This window comes from Notothenia rossii (assembly GCF_949606895.1).
Source record: "Notothenia rossii genome assembly, chromosome: 6".
Taxonomy (NCBI): domain Eukaryota; kingdom Metazoa; phylum Chordata; class Actinopteri; order Perciformes; family Nototheniidae; genus Notothenia; species Notothenia rossii.
Genome location: NC_136909.1, coordinates 20,807,456 through 20,824,121, shown reverse-complemented (window position 1 = coordinate 20,824,121; position 16,666 = coordinate 20,807,456). Strand labels below are relative to the sequence as shown.

The 16,666-nt window shown below is 38.9% G+C and overlaps 1 protein-coding gene across 3 annotated transcripts; it reads right to left on the bottom strand.

Moving 5' to 3' along the window:
* Positions 1 to 3,878: 3,878 nt before the first annotated feature.
* On the bottom strand, positions 3,879 to 14,410 carry LOC307045283 (mothers against decapentaplegic homolog 4-like). Of its 3 annotated transcripts, none has more exons than XM_079690827.1 (10): positions 14,114 to 14,408; positions 12,309 to 12,710; positions 11,847 to 12,021; positions 9,686 to 9,940; positions 9,321 to 9,428; positions 9,169 to 9,219; positions 8,050 to 8,233; positions 6,739 to 6,907; positions 6,408 to 6,546; positions 3,879 to 5,791 (listed from the first exon to the last, which is right to left on the bottom strand). In XM_079690827.1, the coding sequence occupies exons 2-10, from the start codon at positions 12,546 to 12,548 to the stop codon at positions 5,580 to 5,582; spliced, it is 1,533 nt and encodes a 510-aa protein (XP_079546953.1). In that variant the 5' UTR covers positions 12,549 to 12,710; positions 14,114 to 14,408; the 3' UTR covers positions 3,879 to 5,579. The 3 variants fall into 3 exon arrangements, with proteins under 3 accessions (XP_079546953.1, XP_079546954.1, XP_079546955.1); XM_079690828.1 differs by lacking the exon at positions 14,114 to 14,408 and adding an exon at positions 13,184 to 13,334; XM_079690829.1 differs by lacking the exons at positions 3,879 to 5,791; positions 6,408 to 6,546; positions 6,739 to 6,907 and having other exon boundaries at positions 8,212 to 8,803; positions 14,114 to 14,410.
* Between the last annotated feature and the right edge of the window lie 2,256 nt (positions 14,411 to 16,666).

Genomic DNA, 16,666 nt, shown 5'->3' with positions numbered 1-16,666 from the left:
TTGTGCCCTAGTTAGCACAGCCTTCCTCATATTTTATCACACTTTTGACAAGATCTTTGTGTACCCCCTTTCAATGTGCATCTGTCTTTTCCTCCTCCTGAAAAGCGATGGAAAAAGGTACAAATAGGTAGAAATCATCTCAAATCTTAACTTTAAACGCCAGTGTCTCTAGACTTAGTTTTACAGGATGAAATGAGTTGAGGGACATTTGGAAGGAGAGCCAGCTGGAATGATTTAATCTGGGACTGACACTACAGGAGGTCAATACTGTTGCTTTACTTTTTGGACATTGGACCGCAGTCCGTATAGCATTCCAACTGTAAACGGTATTTGTGAGTTATTCTATACTTCCGTTTCTTAAATATCATCTTTCATGGGTGAATGAGCTTTCTCAAGGAAATGGAACCAAAGGTGTCCCAAAAGTGCAAAAAACTCATCTGCTTTTGCCCCTTGGGTCTTCTCGCCGTCCCTTTTTATTTTATTTCTCTCAGCTCTACGAAGGGTGGATCTCTCTTTCTCTCTCGGAGGGAATGCAATACACTGTTAGCCCTCAGTTTATTGACATTTTTGTGTATGTATTATATGATATTACTGTTAATGACTGATGAATATACAGAACTTATTTTTATTTTGTTACATTTCATATATATACACAAATATATCTATATTAAAATGTTTACAATAAGATTTTAATTTTTTTTTTACTTTTCTGAGTGATCAATTGAATGAAGAGTTGGAAACCCAGAAATGTTGCAGAAGGGTGTCAATGCTATCTGCTTGTAGTCTAGTTATTAGTTTACAGTATTGATGATAATCGTATTGATAGCTGCCGTTTAGTGGAGAATGGAATGTGCATCACGAGCATGTGTTCATATACATGTACAGCCAATGTAAAACGTAACACTGCAACTGTAAAAAGGCCAAGGATTCAAGCTGCCGGTCATGTCTGTACGCCACCAAATTAAGAACGGTATACTGTAAAATTTATCTTAGATTATCTATATATAAATACATATATTGTTAAGCTGTACCAACAGTTCAAAGTATTTGCTAATTTTACTACACTTTTGTTATGTATATGTCGGAGGAGTCTTATGGCATATAAATTCTTCAAATTAAGTCAGGAGTTTAAAAGCAGACTATATTTTATAACGGCCTTTTAAGTTATTGCGGCCAAAGCACTGATATTATATATTTGCTGTAAAGAGAATTTAAGAGTTTTATTTTTCTGATATTAAAGTTACTTAATAAAGACGGTTTCATTTTAAGAAGTGTCTGACTGGTGTGATTCATTAAGTCAAATGTTTTTTTAATGTGTTTTGCATTCTGACAGACTTTTGATGAACATGGGGAATATTTCACCACATTTGTTACCTGATTTTGACAGGTTTCCCTAATAATAAACATTTACTTTTCATAATTTCTATCTGCTTGTAAATTGTTCTTGCAAACCCCTTTTGATAAGCAGGCCCCTGGTTCTAGTTTTGATCAGTTCCAACCAAAATAAAATGTCTATTTGGAGCCGAACACTTCAGAGACATGTTTTGTATATCTGAGACCTATAATATATTGATGAAAAACAGTATAATAGGGGACCTTTAAGTTGTTCTTAACTCAATGTGGTATTGAATTAGGGGGATTCTGAACCTCATTTACAGCAGAAAAGCATTTGATCAAAGAAATGATGGACTGGTGAGTAGCCACCCATACAGGAGACGTTAATCTGTTGCCTGACGACGAGACCTCTTCTCAGGTTTGTGACGGTGTTTAAACACCACATCATTTGAATAATGGATGGCAAAACCCCAGGATTTCACTTGGGGTCAATCAATAAACTACCATTGTAATAACAATATTTTCAATAGCATTGGGCCAACGTGCCCATAATTGGTGAACAACTAAAATGTACAACTTGAATTTTATTCAGAATGAGTCATAAATTGATTAAACAAAAAATATGTAATAAATAATTTCAGTTTTTGTTCAAGAGATTCCATGTCATGTGATCCAGTGAGTCCAAATCAATACCAGATAGTGTTACTACCCTAAACAAAGACCACACCCCTTAAGTTAAAAAGTAATACCTATATTTTGTATGAATATATTTTTTGACTATAGTTGTTTTTAATTGAAAAGTCTACATTTTGTTTCAATGGCTTCCATTATACTCAAGCAGGTTTATAATGGAAAACTCTTGGATGGAGTGAAAGTCTGTTAAATATAACAACAAAAACTAACTTCACGCTGAGATAAATAAATCCTTTTTTATTTACATTTTTCTGTCTTGACTGTCAACAACTATGGAGATACAACACCTTGCGGAGGACTGCTCTCCACTGAGTGCACTTTTCATTTCATTTAATACAGCTGTGCTTTTCATGCTATGACATACCAAGATGTATTTTGGTACACTGACCTACATAAATCCCAACAAAATTCAACCTGGGCAAAAACTGAAAACACGTGTGGGTTGCAGTTCTTTGAAAATAAAACATTATATTAAATGGTGCGATGTGTTCAATTGAGCCACCTGCTCCCAAGAGGAAAATCTATCTTTGAAAAAAACGTAATACTGTAACCTCTTCATGTTGGGTATGTCTTCTTATTTCATGTTCTGTTTTTATAGAAAATAAACAGGTCACCATTTAGAGAATATCCGGCCATGTTTAATTAAAGACTCTCACATAAGAAGTATAGGTAAAATGTATATCTGCAATCTGTCATAGTAGTCAACATCGACTCCTTTGAGCCGTGTCTTTAGGCTCCTATAATAACTGCAAGTAATATATAAAAACATCTGTCCACCTTAAAGGTAGGGTAGGTAAGAATGGAGAAACCAGCTCGAGTGCGCTAAAAAATCTGCCACTTCCTTACAGAGCCCCTCCTCCAACACGCACATGACCAATGAGGGCACGAGATAAGTTTGTGCACAGATGGAAGGCTGACAGGCAGGTAGGCCATCCAGTTATTTTAGCCGGGCCGGCTCAGATGATTGGTCGTGCTTTTTACAGCACCATGGCTTCCACAGATGACATTTTTTAAATGTCTTTATTGTCAAAGCATTTAATATATTCATTGCTATCGGGATGTTAAGAGCATTCCATATAACAAAAAGGGTTTCTGAAGTGAATTACCTACCCCACCGTTAAAGCACGACCAAACATAACATTATTTCTCCAGACATAATTCAGCATCATTTCTTTCAGTAACATAATCTTAAAATATCCTGTTTCCTGAATAATCAGTTGCATAATTATGGTAATAAATCCAAAAACCTGACTCTTATTCGTTCTGTTTGAAAAAAAACAATGCTTTTCAAATGATAGTGAATTATCAAAGATGAGTAAAAGGAAAGAAACCACGGCTGAGTAAGCAGTGTCTTTTTCCATCTTATCTGTAACCCACAAAGACAGCATTGCTCAAAGGGAAAAATACACAAATACATGTTTTAAATGTCTTGTCAGATACATATGTTCAGACAGGATTTACTGTAGGGCGATTTGCTGTGAAAAAAAGCCAAAGAAAACAAAAGATGCACGGGCAGATGAGATGGGACTTTACTTCATATCTATTTATGTGTTAATTTAGCTTCACACCTGAGAGACAAATGTGTCTACTAATTTTAGATGGAGTTATTGTATTTAAACAAATTATGCCTCAGAGTTCTTTAGGAGCTTAGGTTCCAGCAATTTGAGTTTATGTTCTTACATTTTGATATTTTCCCTTAGTTATGACTATGTAGCTTCCCTCGGTTTGCCTTAAATGCTTTTGTCATAAACCAGCAGCACTCACAAGTTCACAAGTGAAGTACTCCATTTAAAAAAGGGTTAGATATAAAAGTGTCTATTTGCCATTAAAATCATACAGACATTGACATATTTTTCAAAAACAAATATATTTATGGATTAAAAAAAGAAAGAAAACTGCAAATCCAAATAATTAAATGCAACTCCAAACTACAAATGTGTGTAAGAGTGAAAGGGCAAAAACAGTCTTTAAAAATGTGACTTAGTGTTACATGTTTTTAATACTAATGTACACAAAGATGCGTCTTTTCACAATCCTACATCAAATATAAACCACTCTATTCACTCCCTTTTCCACATTGCAGGACAACCAACTCAAATTAGGGTTATTGAATTAAAAACTTGAAAAAATTAAAGTGCTAAAATTAAAATACAAATCAGTTAATAAAGTAACAAAAATAGAACCCAAAAAAAAGAGTCAATATTGCTGTGAAATTGTCTTGTATTTGTGTCAGTAAACTATACACAAGACCTTGATCAAGTAGGCGGGCTGCAAGTCATAAGATATTTCAGTTCAATATTTCTCAACTGTGTGGAGAGTGTGTCGGGTATGGTTGGAGATAAAGAGAGATACAATTGAAAAGAAAACAAACATAATCCCCTTTCAAATTCAATTTAATTTCCAAATTAACGTCCACTGGACTCTCATGATCACACAAGACTGCTTCTGAGTAATGAATACTTTGGTTTGCCCAAACATCGATAGACTTTGTTGCTTTTACCAAACTTCATACATCTAAGACCAGCTGTCTGCCTCTTCCCCACTTTTACTGAACAAAAGCAAGCTAGCTGCTCTCAGAGTGAAATTGAGAAAAGAAGATGCATGAGACTCACCCTTTGTGGCAGCATAACAGGGCACTTAACAAAACAGTAACCATACCTGAAACGGGTGAGAGGAGACCAGGGTGGAGATTTACCAACGGCGAATGATTGATGAGCCTCCTCTCATCACAATATTTGAGTGAGTGGAGAAATAATATTTCCACAGATAGTTGGTAAAAACAGATATATTGCCATTTAACTTTTGCATGTCATGACGCCACTGAAGGACAATATTGTCTTGTGAAAGTGGGGGTCTTGTTTAATTGAGAAGAGGAAATAAAAAATATTTGTCATTGGACCTCCATAAAACCCATAACCAATCACAGAGAAGCCCCTAGACTTGACCTCGTTTCAGTTCAGAGAGTGAGTCGGCTTGAGGCATGGCGCTTGTCCTTTCATTCTGTGTGATGTTCGTGGATGGCTGATCGTGGACCAGACTTGCTTGTCATGACAGGTGTGAAGCAGTCTGACACAATGGAAACCAGCAGCACTCTCCTGGTGCTCAGACACTCATCCCGCAGCTGTACAGCCCTCAGGTGTTCTTCCATTCTTCAGTGAGTCTGATGTCTGTCAGTAGTTGTGGACTGAGTAGTCGCTGTACATTCCAGTTTCATGGGATCTTCAGGTCATCTATCATCATGATGTGTTGCTTTGTAACTGTCTACTCATCTTTCCAGTCATAACAAATCAAAGCCATATATCAAAAATAAAGAGCAACATATCTTTATTTAATATATGGCTTTAGCTAATTGTACTGTCATTAATGCTGAAAAAAAAGTAGGGGCCACAGTGCACAAAGGTACCTCAAAAACACCTGAATGTTAATTGTGTTCATGTGGGACAGCTACAGTGTCACAGCTGTTTCACTGGATTCTCCACACGGTTCACTGAGGACGACTCTCCGTAGCCGCTGTATGCTGCAGTGTGATGCTGCGGGGGTGGGGGCGCATCTCAGTCCAGAGGTTGAGGGTCTGCGATAGGCATAGTATGCAGAACCTCGTCCAGTAACTGGAGGGCTCTGTGCAGGTGGATCTCAATCCAGCAGGGGGTCTCCTTGATGCTCTGCCGGGGGTAGTCGGGACCCCAGCCCTTAACAAAACTCATCCTGAGAATACACAGCCTCCGCAGGTCATCCACCCCGATACCAGCTGCTGCCGAGAGACCTGGAGGAGAGATCAGGTGAGTGGGATAAAGTTTGTGTGTGAAAAAAACGATTTATTCCATTTTAAATAGGATTCAAGTGAATTGTATTAACCGAAGATTTGAAGTGATAACTATTATTTTGAGTTGAAAAAATGATAATCGAATAATTGAAAATTAATTCCCAATTTTTAGGCAACTGAGTATCTGGGTTTTGGGCCAAGATGTTCTGACATAGGTAAAAAATGTTTTAAGATTTAAAAGACTTGTGACAACAACACCGTAGAAGAAAAATCACTAGAAAATGTGCAAAACTTTATACGACATTTTTAGCTAAATGTAACTACGGTAAATCAAAGTGTAAAATACTATTTTTCATTGAGCATTTCTATGTTTGCGTCATATGCAAGTATATAGCTCCCATTCACTGCTTGTTAACATCCACCCACTCTGCCTTTACCACCCCCTGATAGAATCGGAGGAGGAAACCCTCTTTAATTGTCACACATAGATACACACACAGTGACATTTGACCTCTGCATTTAACCCATCCTAGTACTAGGAGCAGTGGGCAGCTATTGTACAGCGCCCGGTGTCTGTGCGAATGTGCATCGGTATATATAGAGTAAAGTTTCTTACTAATAGCTGGAGCAATTCCTCCAACTGATCCAGGGCCAGGTATATTTCCAGCCACAGCGGCTGCCTGAGCTGCAGCGGCGGCCTGAGCCGTGGCGGCCTGCTGCTGCATCTGTCTGTGGCACTGACGGAGGTCGAACACCTAGCGGGGGGAGGAGACGTTAACAAATGTCCTTCAGCAGCAAGTACCTACTACCAGCAGAAATGAAGACTGTGGCAGCATGGGGAAAACAGCTTAAAAAACAATGTCAGAGCAGAATGACGAAGACGGTTTGATCTTTCACACAGCCTTGAGGGATGTCCTCCTTCTACAGTCCAGTGACTATGTGCTCACCTTGATGTAAGCGCTGGGGTATATTTTGTGCACAGCGTCTCCAGGGGCTCGGCCGGCCTCTCTGTCCAGGTAGTAACTCTGAACAAACACTGCGTGGTCACTGAGGCATCGCACCCACACATCCCCCTCCCCCTTACACTCCAGCTGAACCCCTTTGCCAATGTGAAGCCTGGAAGAGAGGAGACAACAGGATGGGAATAAAGCAGAGTTATAATATTGCCATATTGAGTTTTCATAGTAAACATAGCCATTTATTGTCTGCATTCAACGATTCTCACCTAGACACATTAGATCAGCAAAATATGCAGAACTTAAATTGGTTTCACCAAGTTGCTGTATATGTTTTTTTAATCCTTTGCATGCCTTTGTCATGTTAGAATTACAAATACAAACAACTTGGTGGCCTAGTCATGAAACATTATTCTACATCCTTTTGACAAGAATATTCTCAGCTTATTTCTTAACTAAACAGGAACAAATAAAAGGAACCAAATGTAAAGAAGGTTAGGCGATGTTATCTTGGATCAACATGTGCTTCTGAGCTTTTAACAGATGACATTGTGGTAGGGCTTTTAAGTGTCAAGTGGGTAGAACAATAGTGCATACTCCGACCAAAGATACACCTAAGAAAATGCATTTTGCCTTACTATTTTGGGATATTTATATCTGCATCAAACACACATCTAAAGATTATATTATAGAGTTTCTGCAGGTTTCAACAAGTTAAAATATGGGTTTAAGACCATATTTATACCAATGTGTATTCTGTTACTATGAATGAAATCAATCCTAAACATTTTTATGTTTATGAATTTATTGATCTGGCTTTAATCATGCATAAACGTAGTGTTTCCCATCCATATTTGTTTGATTTTGGCATGTCCTTACCACAGCAAAGTGAAGCAGAATTGAATCTAAGCCTAAATATCAATCTTAAGAAGCTGGTAGGATAACATGATAGTCAGCATCGAAATAGTGCTTCATTGATCAGCTTGAGCAATCCTAACCGGGGTGCAGAATCTCTATTTTGTAAATGACTTGATGTAAAAATAACAACCTAAATGTATATAGCGCCTTTCATAAACCCAAGGACGCTTATACAGAGGGAAACACAAAACACAGAACAGAACATGCTGGGACTAAACAGAAAAACAGACAAGGTTGTTCTTGTTAAGTGGTACATCTCTTGATTATTTGAAGTGAACACAACAGTAGAGCATTCATTTTTAGATCCCATCTAGTTACATTTAAGACCTTATAGGCCTACAATAGCAGCAAGCGTGCACTGTTGAAAGTTATTATGGTTGCTACCTTGCTCTCTCAATGGCCTCAGTGCGATGAACATTGCTGAGTTGACCCAAGCAGAAGCGGTCTCCTCCTGAGGGGTCCACATAGCCGTCCACTGTCACGATGGGGCAAGAAGAGGGGACCTTAAACGTCTCCCCGACCTGAACGTCCATCTCAAAATAGGCAATGGAGCACCAGTAGTCAGGAGCTGAAACAGAAGGGAGGAAACTAATGTCAACGGTTTCATTTCAGGAATGAACATTTTTCCTTGTCAAGCTATTTATAAAAAGGTATATTTTCTTCGTAGTACAGAAATGAAGACAAACAAGCCACGTTTTCATTTGATACATTTGTCCATCCATCCATCCATCTTCTCCCGCTTATCCGTGGTCGGGTCGCGGGGGTAGCAGTTCCAGCAGAGAGCCCCAAACTTTCTTTTCCCTGGCCACATCAACCAGCTCTGACTGGGGGATCCCAAGGCGCTCCCAGGCCAGCGAAGAGATATAATCCCTCCACCTGGTTCTAGGTCTACCCCTTGGTCTCTTCCCAGCTGGACGTGCCTGGAACACCTCCCTAAGGAGGCGCCCAGGTGGCATCCTAACTAGGTGCCCGAACCACCTCAACTGGCTCCTTTCGACGCGAAGGAGGAGCGGTTCAACTCCGAGTCCCTCCCGGATGACCGAACTTCTCACCTTATCCCTAAGGGAGACACCAGCCACCCTGCGGAGAAAACCCATCTCGTCCGCTCGTATCCGCGATCTCGTTCTTTCGGTCATGACTGATACATTTGTAAAAAACATTATTAAACAAGGATATTTTGAATCGATTATTTTCATTGTTTAAGCACTATATGTATAATTTGAAAGTAACTCGTACATTTGATGTAATGACAATCAAAAGTTGACCCAGAGGCAATCAAACCCAGCAAAGCTTTATATCTGATGTAGTCACCCACTTGAAGCAACAGTTGAAATGGGCATTACTGCTTTAGCAATGAAGAATGATAGCGAAAAAAAGGACATCACTCTATGAATCAAATTGTAAAGATGGATGCGCGGTTAGTCAAATTGATTCGCACAGTTTTCTAAAACACCAAGAAAAAATAGCCCAGGGTCTATGCGCTTCTGGATTTTGTGTTCTCACCTGGATGGTTGGATATAGGAGGCTGAAAGGCGAGCTCATTATGCAACGGCCCTGAGAGAAACAGAGAGAAATGTCAGTGATCACCCACTTTGAAGTAAATGCAATCTATAGGTCTGTAGATGAACTTGAAGCTGTAGTGACAGTGTACTTACAGTACTGTGTCGGATGTGGCATGGGGGGGTGGTGCTGTAGATGGCCGTTTGTGTGGTGGGGTGTGTTGGGGTTGAAGTTGCTGTTCCTCGACCAGTTGGCGCTGGCACCTGAGGAGAAAAGGACAACAGAATTCAGATACAGATAAAGAGAACCGAATCAATAATTCACAAAACAAAGAACACTAGGCTTTTACTCATGATTTAAAAATTGAAATGACTTAATCCATTCTATTTCTGAAGACATATTTTTTGAGTGAGTACAGTAAAATGTTTACAGTAACTTTCAAAGTACAAACACATACTGTATTGCACAAACAAATGCAGACATCATGATGCATAAAGGCATATTTAACAACTGTATTAACCTCCTGATCCAGCAGAAATGGCAGGAAAAGCTGACGAAGAAGCGGAGGTGGAGGCCTCAGCAGGGGGGAGAAGGTTTGGAGTGGCAAAGGGCTCAGAGGGGGCCGGGCGGCTGGTGGAGGGGGGGTGCTGGATGGTCTGGATGGAGTGCCCTCCGTCGATGGAGGGCAGACTCTGCGAACCATCAAAGTCGTACTCATCTTTCACCATCAGAGCGGAGCTGGGGCCAGAACTGGTCAGAGTCAGTCCTGATAGGTCTGTGCACGAGGAACAGGATCCGAGGGCGGAACATGTTAGTGAGGGACAGTTTACACATGTGATCCAGCCCCACAGCGTTTTACAACAAGATGAATAGAAAGGGAACGATGAACTATTTGACTTTTGCTGAAAAATACAAATAGACTATGTAATATTAAATGTATAAATAAAGAGAGTAGTTGTGAACAAAATAACTTGTGTTTTCAATTTGAATAAATAATTATACATTTTTATTCTGTTAATGTCCTCTTCTTTATTTAAGACTCACAGTTAAGAGAGACTGTATTAAATTGCATTGAACAGCCTTTTCTTTATCGTTTTACATACATTTGAATTAGGGATGCACCGAATATTCGGCCACCGAAAATTATCGGCCGAAAATGGTTAAAAAGGCCCTTTCGGCTTTCGGCCGAAAGGGTTCTAGCACCGAAAAAATATCACAGAATGTCAGGGAACAGGGTTACGTTGGTAAGCTAACGTGTTGTTGTGATGACGTAATCAAAATGCGGCGACAAGCACAGCGCGCGAACATGCTCGCGGCTGGCTCACAGCCAACATGTCTGGCGCTTGGAGATATTTAAAAATATCAGAGAAAGAGGCGCGGATTGCGATTTGTAAAACGTACTCAGCTGACATTTCTCGAGGGGGTGTAACTGCAAAGACTTTCACCACTTCGGGATTACTCCACCACTTGAAATCAAAACACCCGGACAAATATGAGGAGTAAGATCAAATCAAAGGACTGACAGCGAGAGACTGTTCAGCGCTGCCTCTCATGTGCTTGATGAGAAGAGGAACAGACTTATGGCTGATAAAGCAGAGAAGCTACTGTTCATTCAAAAGAACCTCCCACTTTTCCTTAATAAGTAGACAAGGCTGGCTTATCATAAGCTTATCTATTTCTACATGTCTACTCTATACCCACTTTCCTGAACAATTTTCATTGTGAGTTATAATTCACCATCTCAGGTTATCATTAGGGGGAAATGACAGCAGCACAGTGTTCAATATATTGTACTTTCGGTATCGAAATGATACAATTTTGTTTACATTGCTCATGAGGACAGACCACCTTATTTGCAGATTCTTGAAATTGTAATTTAATTTGTAATTGATTGTGGATTTTGTATCCAGTTTTCACTTTATGTATCTTTATACAATGTTTACTACTTTGCTTATGAGGACAGAAAGCCTTATTTACAGATTCTTGAAATTGAATTGTAATTTCATTTGTAAATAGTTACATTCATGTGGATTTATCCAGTTTGCACATTTGTATGCATGCACTTATAGGTGCATCTGTTGTTGTTGAAGGCCTGGCTGTTACAGTCTTTATTTACACTATTTTGTTGTAGGCCTACTGGCCTAGATGTTTATGCAGTTTTAAAGCACCTTGGCTTTCTTCTGAATGCACTTTGTTGTAGTTATCCTACAGAGAAAAGAAAATGCACTTGACTTGGAATTAATGTACTGTATGCATTCAAAAGTGCTGAATAAATGTTTTATGGACCCATAATAGTGATTATTATTTAAGTTAAGTTTTGCCATAATCATGTCTTTTTCCATAATCAGGTAGCTGAACAACATTGGTAAAAAATGTATACATTATATATATATATATATATATATATATATATATATATATATATATATATATATATATATATTTCTATTAATCATTTTCGGCCTTTCGGCATTCGGCCAACTGTTTCCTATTTTCGGTATCGGTTTCGGCCAAGAATTTCCCATTCGGTGCACCCCTAATTTTAATGATCAGTAAGCTAGAACAACATCTTTTAGAAAGTGTTTTTTTGAAGTTCTGTTTAGTTTGAATAGGTTCTGAAGAGCCCAATAAACATTTTACCAATTAAAAAACAACTAACTGGAAGCTTCCCTATTACTCACCTATGCCAGGAGACACCACTCGCTCATAGTGATAGGGGTTGACACACACGTTGTCACACTTAAGGTCAAAGGCAAACTGGCAGTATTTGACGTGCTTCAGTTCATTCTTATGCAGGTCAGGCCACCGCCACAGCCGGGCGTAGATTACATGAGGGAACCCTTTACGTCCCGCCACCTGGGAACAACAAAAATCAAAAAGATAGAGGAAGAATAAAGGAAAAAAGCGTTAAATCATTTGTATACTCACTGCCCTTACAGCTGAGGTCAAACGCAGTGTCAATGAACGCAACCCGTTTTCCACTAGAGCAGCTTGTTCAGACTAGATTCAAAACACAATGGTCGAGTGCATCTGGCCCACCAAACTTTACGCCCTGGGCCAGATGTACTAACGTGTAGAAAATAAATGTTATTCATAACCCTGTGTTTATTAAATCTATGATCCAGGTGACTGTGTGTTCCTACCTGCAGTCGTCCATCGAGAGTCCTCTGAATGGTCACACACTTGCTGGGATGGGCCCCGTTGGTGGTGATAGCAGTGATGAGGGAGTCAAGCTCATCCTTTTTCTCCTTCAGTTTCTTCACCAGGCTCTCAATGGCCCGCTTGGCAAACGTCTCGCTCTCACCACCCTGTCTGTGACACATCAGGCTGTGCACAATGCTCAGGCAGGCATCATTGCTGGTAGGTGTGTTGGTGATAGACATCTTGACTTCTCTCTCTCACTGCACTTTCTAAGAATATATCTATATGTGGTTCACTCAATCAAGAAGCCTCAGCAGAGACTATCTTCACAGCAATTCAGCTGCAGTTGAGGAAGATGTGTGTCCTCACAAGACCCCCAGCATCAGGAAGGAACGGGACAAAATCTGAAAAAAGGATAATTTGCAAATTTGTTATCAAACTGTTTGAGAAGTATGTTGATTGAAAATTGTAGTCGTTTATGAGGCTGTAGTTTGTTGTGCTGTTAATTTGTTTAGCGTGATACCGATGTTAGATTTCATTATGATAAAAAAAAATGTATATTATAAAATGTGCCTAATATGAAAAGTTGTATTGCTGTTGTATTAGTTGGAGTATCTAAGGAACTTGCAACTGACCAAGAAAGTCAGGCTGTAAATTGCCTGTGTTTTATGTATTGTAATTTTTTTAGATAAAGGCTGTAATTTACTTCCACCATATCGATTAATTCTGGTTAACATTTCAGCTTTTAGGTAAAACCGATGAACATTATATTTATATTTGAATCTGAGGAGCAGGCAGGAGGCATGAATCAAAAACACTACTGTAACTATTTAACAGAATATTTAGCAGTATAATAACATGCTAGCTAAGCAATTACCTCATCACCTGACGAAGTAGTATTGTATGCACCTGTATCTAATTTGATTAAAACCCCTGAACTGTTCATTCTAGGATATAAGTTAGGGTTAAGTTGTTTTGCGTGGCTCTTGTAGCAAGCTAGCGGCGCCACTCTGAATGCCGTCTCCCCGGGAAGTTACTGCATACGGACACAACTCACCGGAAGTAAACAACCCTCCTCTTCAAAATAAAAGCTAACATTTTAACAAAACGCAACAATTTTTTTCAATATGTAAAACAACAATCACAAATGTGTTTTTAATAAGAACTGTTGAGCTCGAGAAGAACCTAAACCCCATGACATTAGATAACTATTACAAGTTATACACATAGTGTCATTTTAGTCTGTGATAGTAAATTAATTTACATGTTATGCCCAAATACGTCTTATTAACGAGTATAGGCTGAAGCTTGAACGTATTATACCTACACCTTTTACATAGCATGTACTAATAGTCAACCATTTAATTACTTTAGTTTATTTTAGTGTTATTTGTAGGAATACAACAAAAAAGTTCCAAACGTCTCAAACGCAATACTAATCAAACCTTAGTGCAATATATGTTGGCCAACATATTTATATATTTCTTGTCAAATTAATTTCACAAGTTAAACACTTGTACTGCTCGCTTTCGGTTTTTGACCGGAAACAGACGTTCATTCGGTTAGCTTGATGTGAGCTTGACTAGCTTCCTGCTACTAAACATATCAGCTAGCACCGATTCATGTTGATATCACAGTAGAACATATAGCATGCTAATAGGAGGTGAGCAGGGACGCCGCGGCACGAACAGGTCGATATGTAATGTCAAAGTACAGTTTTACTGGGAAACCCTTGGTTGGTATAAGTTCCCTCAATTAATAACGACATAAGGCTTTGTAAACAGCTAGCATTAGCACTTTACGCTACCTTAGCTTAGCTGGTGTAGCAGCTAGCAGCAGAGCCCTGCCTCTGTCCCAAGTTACCGACGGGGCGAGCAGTAGGGTGTGCAGATCCTGTACAATTCCTGGATTATCTTCATCAATTCTTGAAGCTGTTTACAAAAACATGCTTAATTAAGTCCTTGTCCGCAACCTGTAGCTTTACATCCTTAAAACTGGAGCTCGGATCAAGTCAAATCTCAGATTTTGTGTCAAGTCCCGAGCATAGGTCCCGAGCCACTTCATGCACTTCTCACACTGTTTCCTTTAATGCTGCGCATGCGTACCATAGGAAAGGGGTTTGAGTTCATATCATAAACTGCTGTCGTTCCGGCTATTAAGTGATTTATTATCCTACTTTTATGACTTTGATTTAACAACTGATTTTTCATGAAAAGATTTGACATTTCTTGCATGAAATTAGGAGGTATGTGTGTCTATCAGTTTACCCTCACCCTTTACTACCATAACATACAGTAGGCTATAACCACAGACGGGGTTGGTATTTGTAATCAGTTCGATAGAATTACAATATAAAGACCAAGAAAACAGATATTAATAAGTAAATGGATAAATGATTCCAGATTCAGTTTTCAGTTTAATTGAACACCATGCCACTCATTTATACATTTATTTTTCTCCAATGCACTTAACAAGGTGCTAATTAATGCATTGAAATCTGTTGCAGTGATATTTAGTTGGTGTAAAAAGTAGACGTATCCACAATGTGCCAACTGTCACCAGCTGTAACCTCTCGACTGTAAAGAGAATATAAAAATGCTCTCTCTCATAGCAAACACACACACTTGAAATGCCCCATTGGTTATCACTTTGTCCCAATTACAGATGTGAATATTACCCGTTGACAGCCGCAAGATGATGATTAATTTTCAGCTTTGGTAGCTAATGTGCTTGGCATGCTCCATGCATGCTCCCATAATTTGACATTAATTGTCTCTACTTTTTGTCTTTGTTTCCCTTTTTTCTCTGCATCGTTTAGCTCTCTATTCTGCCTTTCATTCTTTCAAATCCAAATCTACCATCAAAAAAGATAAAAAGAAAATACTTTTCCTTTGATTCTGTGTGTTCTTTATTCCCATTTCTTATTTACGGCAAGCATGTGACAGAATAAGTAGTACACAAACTAACATAAACAAGATAGAGGCATATTGTTGACGAACATTAAGTGAGGGGAGTCACATGGGAGCAATGAGAGTTCATCATTATCACATTTGTTTGCATGAACACACTGATGAATGGCATTGAGGGATAGGAACCCAGTTGACTGCCATTCACTTGTAGTGTAATTCAACATACTGACCAACAGAGAGCAGTAAGCACCAGGCTTTAAACGCTGCCCGGTACTGGCAGACAGACGATTTCAAAAATCAGAAGGTATCAATATTGTGTTAAACCTTACAGGCTGAACCTTGTGATAAATATATTCTAATACCCATTCCATCTTCATCAAACCAGAACTCAAGATGTTACAGAAGTGAATACACTTTTGACCTAATCAAACATTGTGCCTACTGAATGAGTAAGAGGCAAGCATAGCCAAGAGGAAATCAAGCAAACTCAAGATACAGACCTGCATCCATAGTTTGTGTGTCAAAACATAATGCATCAGTTATGAACCTAAATCAAACATATTACGTGCTCTGGTAATAACCCTTTTACACCATATGTAAAAGTCAATAAGATAAAAAAATCAAAACAAAAGGCTGTCAAGCTAAATATACTCTGAACAGACTCTCTATGGCTTTATTTGAATGTTTAATTGTGTCTTTTCACCCATATAATATTGAAGTGTGTTGCACTTCCTAATGTACATTTTTTCATAAAAGGACATCCAATATGCAGTTCATGTTTGAACCTTGGGGTAGTTATAAATCCCTGAACAGCTAGAATAAATGGCTGTACTTTCTGGTGATATCCCTATGAATTGAATTTGGCTGATTGCTTATAGCTCCCAGCATGCTTTAAGAACAAACTTATAGGAAGAAGATGCAATTATTTACTGTATTTAGCTTGAACTGATCATAAAGCGAAATGCGACTGTTCTCCACGACTGCCATTCATCCTGCATTAGATGCAGATGTTTGTCTGGCAGTAAGAGTCAATTTTAACAATTTTGTGGCGTAAAACTCTTGTCAGTGTTCAGGTTGTACTCAGCTTAACCCTCGAAGGTATACATAAAGTCTGAGGTTGCAACCGTAAATAAGAATCAAAGAGTCAACAAATCGCATTATTTTCATTTTGACATAACACGGGAAGGGAAGGAGTGATGAAGCAGAAGGGAAATAACGAATGGAAGGGAACAGGGATGGGAAGGTGGGGATGGAACTTTATGAGAAGTAAGATTACATAAAAAAAAGGTGGAGAAGTGTTTTTAGTCAGAAAGCTGCTGTCACTTTATTGTGTAAGACTGTCAGAGAAACATCACCTCCCTTACGCTCCTCTGTTGCTTGTTCATTTATGTTTGTGACTGTTGATGGATGTACGCTTTAAGTCCCATGCAGTCATTAATAACTATCACACC